The 6000-nt window shown below is 46.9% G+C and overlaps 1 protein-coding gene across 2 annotated transcripts in view; it reads right to left on the bottom strand.

The window, feature by feature from the left end:
• Nucleotides 1-3154: 3154 nt before the first annotated feature.
• The window catches only part of MPV17 (mitochondrial inner membrane protein MPV17), a 411576-nt gene continuing 408730 nt past the window's right edge, over nucleotides 3155-6000 (bottom strand). For both annotated transcript variants that reach the window (XM_078647178.1, XM_078647177.1), the window contains exon 8: nucleotides 3155-3345. In XM_078647178.1, coding sequence (XP_078503304.1) covers nucleotides 3276-3345 — 70 coding nt within the window. In that variant the 3' untranslated portion in view covers nucleotides 3155-3275. The remainder of the gene's footprint in view (nucleotides 3346-6000) is intronic.

Raw genomic sequence — 6000 nt, 5'->3', positions numbered from 1 at the left:
CTTGCAGCTGACTGATACTGCCACAACACTGCCCGCCTGGAGCTTACCCAACACTCTTCTCCAGTTCCATCCTTTCTACCTGGGCAACAACACCTGACCCTATGCTTTGGGGAGTGGCATAAAGTTGGTTTTACCTTAGCAAACGACAATTCTCTATGCCCGGTACACTCCGAGGACACAGCTTCATCTCCCCAGCAGAACACGCTGCCTGGCAAACAGTGGGCCTTTGCATCCTAGGGGATCTTTACCGTGATGGAACCCTCCTGTCACAATCAGAACTTTTCTTACAAACTTTGGTTCGCAGAGATGGTTCACGACTTTGGTTTCTGAAGGTTCTGGTCTGTGTGAGTTAATGGCGACCCTTTCCGGTAGCCACGATGCTGCCGACAACGTAACACCAGAGCAGACTGTGCCTTCCAGAAGGAGTCCCAAAGAGGAAAAAGCACGAAGGGAAAAAACCTCTTACTGCAGGTGGAGAATCCAGGAATAAAAAGGAGGCAAAAAGGAGAAGGAAAAGGCCAGAAGACCCCAGCAAGGAAAATAGACCTAAAGACAGGAAACTCCAAGCTAGAGCAGAAGGCTCCAAGGATTCCAACAGGAACAGGAAGCGCCAACAGGAAGCGAAGATACACCAGATAGGAGTAGAGTGCACCATCAATGGAGCAAAGAGTGTTGCAATGCTATGAAATTAACTATTTGGCCCTTTATATACCTACAGACAGGAAGTGATGTAATATGAAGTAAGTAGTTGCCATCTTGGATAGGGAAATCGTGGGGGAAAAAGATAGGCTAGTTCGCCATCTTAGTATGGTGTAACAAAAGCCCTCCTAAAGCCTTCTGGGAGCAAGACTGTGGAATCATGGGACAAAGAAAGGCAATAACATGGCCCCATGCAGAAGTATGGCTATTCGATATCCCTACTCTTCCCCAGACCAGAGGTAACAACTGCAGCGCTAATTATATTTACTACAAGAGGTCGGGGTTCCAGAGCTGGAACCGTGAAATCGCCTCGACATTTCAGGCCACCGTACTACTCTGCAGCGTGCCTGAAGAGGCAACAACAGTGAGGGCGTCGCGGGACGTACCAACAACATTCTAATACCTATAGCGGGCTGTTACCCTGCAACTGCGACGCGCCAGAGCAGAAATGCGAGGCACTGCGGCGGTGAGGAGAGGGAGGCCGTGGCCTGACACAGCTCGCTGCGGTGTGGATGAGAACACCAGGGGCGGCCGCAAAGCCCGGGGCGGTGTGGAAGAAGACGCCTGGGGAGGCCGCATAGCCCACAGAATGGTGGAGGAGGTTGCTGTGGGCTGTTGTATAACCAGCGGCTTAACACCTCCTCCCATACGAGCCATTGATGGAGGACGATGGTCTGTCTCTGAAGGATGGAGGCGGAAAGAGCAATGTCTCAGGAGAGAGGTTCACTGTGCATTGTCCCTTATGTAGTATGCCAAAAACTAACACTAGAGAGCACCTAGCTGAGTTTTGAACCATTACATGTGTCCATCCATTCTGAAATAGTTGTTATTGGAGGGATATGAACTCCCACCCTCCTCGGGTGGTATGCTTCACCAGCTGGTCCCCATTTAGCCCTGGGTGGCTCCCTGACAGCTCTCTTCACAACTAGACTCCTGGTTAGTATGCTGTGCATTGGAAAAAGGATGTGTTATGTCTCAAAATAGCAAGTATGTATAGAAATTAAAATTGTGTAGGGTTGTGCTACCAATTGGCAGCTCAAGTCACAAATGTAACCATTGAGAACATAATAGATGACATTAATTATCACTTCGGCATTGACATCGTTAACATCACTGACAACTGGATATTACATATCGCATCGCCAAGAAAATTATCAATTAAATCACAGAGACTGCACACGACGACACTTTCGCACATCAGTGGAAATACAGCTTTGAGTCCTTTGTGAGGACATCTGCATGCAGACAGTGGTACTGCACTCTTCTGATCGTAATCAACATAAATGACGGTTTGTATTCCTACCTAACTGAGTAAACCATCTTATTTGAGGTACATGCAAGGAAGAAAGGTATAAAGTCAAATATCAGGAATAGACTGATAGGATGGGAACTAATGAGATGGTTGCACCTAGTATGCTAATAATTAGGCCAGGGCGGTAAATTCCATTCCGTTCGCGAAATTTGCGTAATTTCGCGTTACGCGGAGAATGCGAAATTGCCCAAAATTCTGCGTTCGTCGATTTTGTGAAATGTTTTGCTTGTTTGCGTTCTCAAATGCATGTTCGCGAGATATTGCCCCCCCCCCCGAGCATGCAAACAGCAATTGCGAACAGTAAAAAAGCATCGCAAACAAGCAATTCCGTGCATTTGCGGGATTTCTTACCGTTTCGCGGAGATTTGCGTAACGCGATTCTGTAAATTCCGCCCACCTCTACTAATAATCCTTAAATATATTAAATGAAGGAATGTATTACATTGTGCCCCAAAGTTAAGACAAATGCAAAAAGTACATAGGAAGTAAAAGGTAACAAAACAACTCAGTGAGACTTTAATGCATTACATATGTTTGCACATACATCAAGTTCGATGATTTGTTTGTCTGATATATTCATATTTATGCATGATTCTGGCCGTGCACAGCAGGAACTCCAGTCACGGAGTCGCTGGGCTTTCTCCGCACAACAGGAAACAGGCCGTGCCGGTGCCACAGGGAAGTGAAGGAAGCCAACTTCTATTGATAGAACTGGAAAGGATACTCAGTGTTCAGCATTATCACCATTTACTGGAAGATGACAGATGAATCATCCCCTGGGGGACCAGCAAGATCAAACTTCTGCCATTGCCAACTGGGTCTCACCTGAGCCTGATCGCAAGCTCGCAAAATCAGTGCCAGCAGTAGAGCCTCTCGTCGCCAGATGGTGGGCCAAGTTTTACATAGTATCTTGTACAACCTCTTAAAGTAAAAAACAGTAAAGTCATTATTTTATTATGTTCTCTTTTGTTCAAATTGTACACAATTTAAGGTTGAAAACAGATCAAACTGGATGATAAATACAGGCACAAACCCAGGGAAAAGTAGGCAGACATACAAGATAAAAAACAGACTGCCACCTACTTAAACATATAGATTATAATATGTGCATGTGAAAAAGTATTGAATATGCATAAAATGGCGACTGGTTCAACGTCATTTATTTAGTAACAAACAAATTGTACTAACAGCGATAACACATTCCAAAGATGGAAAACCCGTAATTCCATGTTAAGTTGCGCAGTAGCCCTGAGTGCGTACAGTTTTACACCTTGTTTGCCTTCCACGACAGGTAGACATTCCAGAAAATAGCAACGACTTGTACAACGGCTAGCCTGGAAAAGGAGACACAGAAAAAGAATCTTCTTAGAAGACGATTCTGAAACTACAGAAAGTCACAGATGCTTTATAGAGTTATAATTGAGCCGTGCCTCTTTCACCTCTGCAGTGCAGTCCTGTGACTTGCTTCTTGGTTTCATACCATTCTCTTTGGCTCATCTTGCATGCTTAGCCAGCCCCTTGTCTTCAGTGTCCCATTGCATGTCCCCATCTCTTCAAAGCCCCATCACACAATCCTACCTCTTCATGATCCCACCACACACACCTTTGAGTGTTTGCATTTTATAAAACTAAAAATAAAATCATACAATAACCTCTGACAGACACAGCATCACAAGGACAATAGACCTGAGGGGCTCAGTTTCTGATAAACCCAGTATATGGGGAAGACATCTTCAAGGAGCACAGCGTAGAAGGTGCACCGAATCTGAAGGAGGCAGATCCTGATGGACATGTGAAGGGTACAGTGTTATAACGAATGGCATTGAACTGGTATACTGAACTGGATTCTCGTAAAATAGTAGTCCATGCCCTCATAACATCCCACTTGGACTACGCCAACAGCCTGTATGTGGGACCCCGATATATCTCATTAATCGACTACAGACAGTACAGAACTCAGCGGCCAGGCTGATCTGAAATATCCCCTACCGCCACTCTATCTCTCCCCATCTTATCAAACTGCACTGGCTCCCAGTGAGACTACGTATCCAATTCAAATCTCTGACCATTGCTTTTAGAGCTCTCAATGGACGAGGCCCTGCTTACCTGAGACACAGACTGAAGCTCTCACAAGCAACGCGCAATCTCAGATCTAACCATCTTCGCCTAATGCTTTGTCCCCGATTTCGTCTTGCGCGCACGGGAGGGAGGGCCTTCTCATTAGCCACCTCCAGACTTTGGAATCATTTGCCACTGGAACTTAGATTCCTTACATCAGAGCAACTGTTTCGAAAGAAACTTTAGACCTGGCTCTTCTCCCTGATCTAGCCCACTTAATCTCCCTGGACTTTACCGAACCTCACTAGCTGCTGTCTTTAGCGCTGGGACACCCCTGTTGGGGGTAGCTGTGCGCCTCACAAGCCTCAAAATAAATAAAAAAAATAAATAAATCAGTGGGGGGAATAACATAGGGCGGTCAATGAACTGTGGTCGGAACAGCTTCAGTGACCACATCACCTGTCTATATTTAGTAGCTTCCTTGCAACATCCACACATACAAGATACCAGACCCAATGTGACATTTTGGAACCTGTGCCCAGTACTAGCCCAATTTATAACCCTCCTCCCACAACCATCAACATGAATTACAACTCCTGGTGGGCATGGCTAGAGGCTGCAAAAGTATGCTGCATCCAACCCATCAGCGGGGAGGTCTGGAGTCTCCCCGTACCAGCTCCTCTCTGATGGTGGAGTTCATTCTGCATGCTTGCATTGTCGTCAACTGTTTCTAGCTGGCTGTACGGTTCGGGACGCCCAGCTACTGGTGCACTGTCCAGAGGGTTGGGAATGTTTGACTTGGGAAGCAGGGGACAAAATTCAAAGCACTGGACTTGCCATGCATGGCATTTATGCAGTTCTGGGTGGGGGGACACGGGAGGGTAATAGAATACGTTCTGACATCACTATGATTCAGAAAAGGGGGTGTGATGGACAGAGCATCTGAATTAAGCAGAACACTCCTACCCAGTCAAAAGATCAGGGCTTGATCCATCACCGTTTTTTAGCTCACTGCACCATCCCAGCTCAGAACCTGGCTATATGCAAATTAGTCTGACCCTGGCCCAGTGCATCATGGGAACAGGGCAGACCAAACTACCAAGCCAATTCTTTACTGGAAAGGAAACAAGCTTCCGGGGACCGGTTTCTGGCATTACAGCCGTCTTCGGCCCGGCTTGCTTGAATCCTGATGGTGCAGTGAGCAAGGGACTCATGTCTGAGCATACCCTTCCACTCCTATAGTGGCCAAAACGATTCAGAAAAGGGGGTGGTGATGGACAGAGCATCTGAATTAAGCAGAACACTCCTACCCAGTCAAAAGATCAGGGCTTGATCCATCACCGCTTTTTAGCTCACTGCACCATCCCAGCTCAGAACCTGGCTATATGCAAATTAGTTTGATCCTGGCCCAGTGCATCATGGGAACAGGGCAGACCAAACTACCAAGCCAATTCTTTACTGGAAAGGAAACAAGCTTCCGGGGACCGGTTTCTGGCATTACAGCCGTCTTCGGCCCGGCTTGCTTGAATCCTGATGGTGCAGTGAGCAAGGGACTCATATCTGAGCATACCCTTCCACTCCTATAGTGGCCAAAACGATTCAGAAAAGGGGGTGGTGATGGACAGAGCATCCGAATTAAGCAGAACACTCCTACCCAGTCAAAAGATCAGGGCTTGATCCATCACCGTTTTTTAGCTCACTGCACCATCCCAGCTCAGAACCTGGCTATATGCAAATTAGTCTGACCCTGGCCCAGTGCATCATGGGAACAGGGCAGACCAAACTACCAAGCCAATTCTTTACTGGAAAGGAAACAAGCTTCCGGGGACCGGTTTCTGGCATTACAGCCGTCTTCGGCCCGGCTTGCTTGAATCCTGATGGTGCAGTGAGCAAGGGACTCATGTCTGAGCATACCCTTCCACTCCTATAGT

This window comes from Lissotriton helveticus, chromosome 6 (assembly GCF_964261635.1).
Source record: "Lissotriton helveticus chromosome 6, aLisHel1.1, whole genome shotgun sequence".
In the NCBI taxonomy this organism is placed as follows: Eukaryota; Metazoa; Chordata; class Amphibia; order Caudata; family Salamandridae; genus Lissotriton; species Lissotriton helveticus.
The sequence above is the reverse complement of the archived record's forward strand: the minus strand, read 5'-3'. Positions and strand labels throughout refer to the sequence as shown.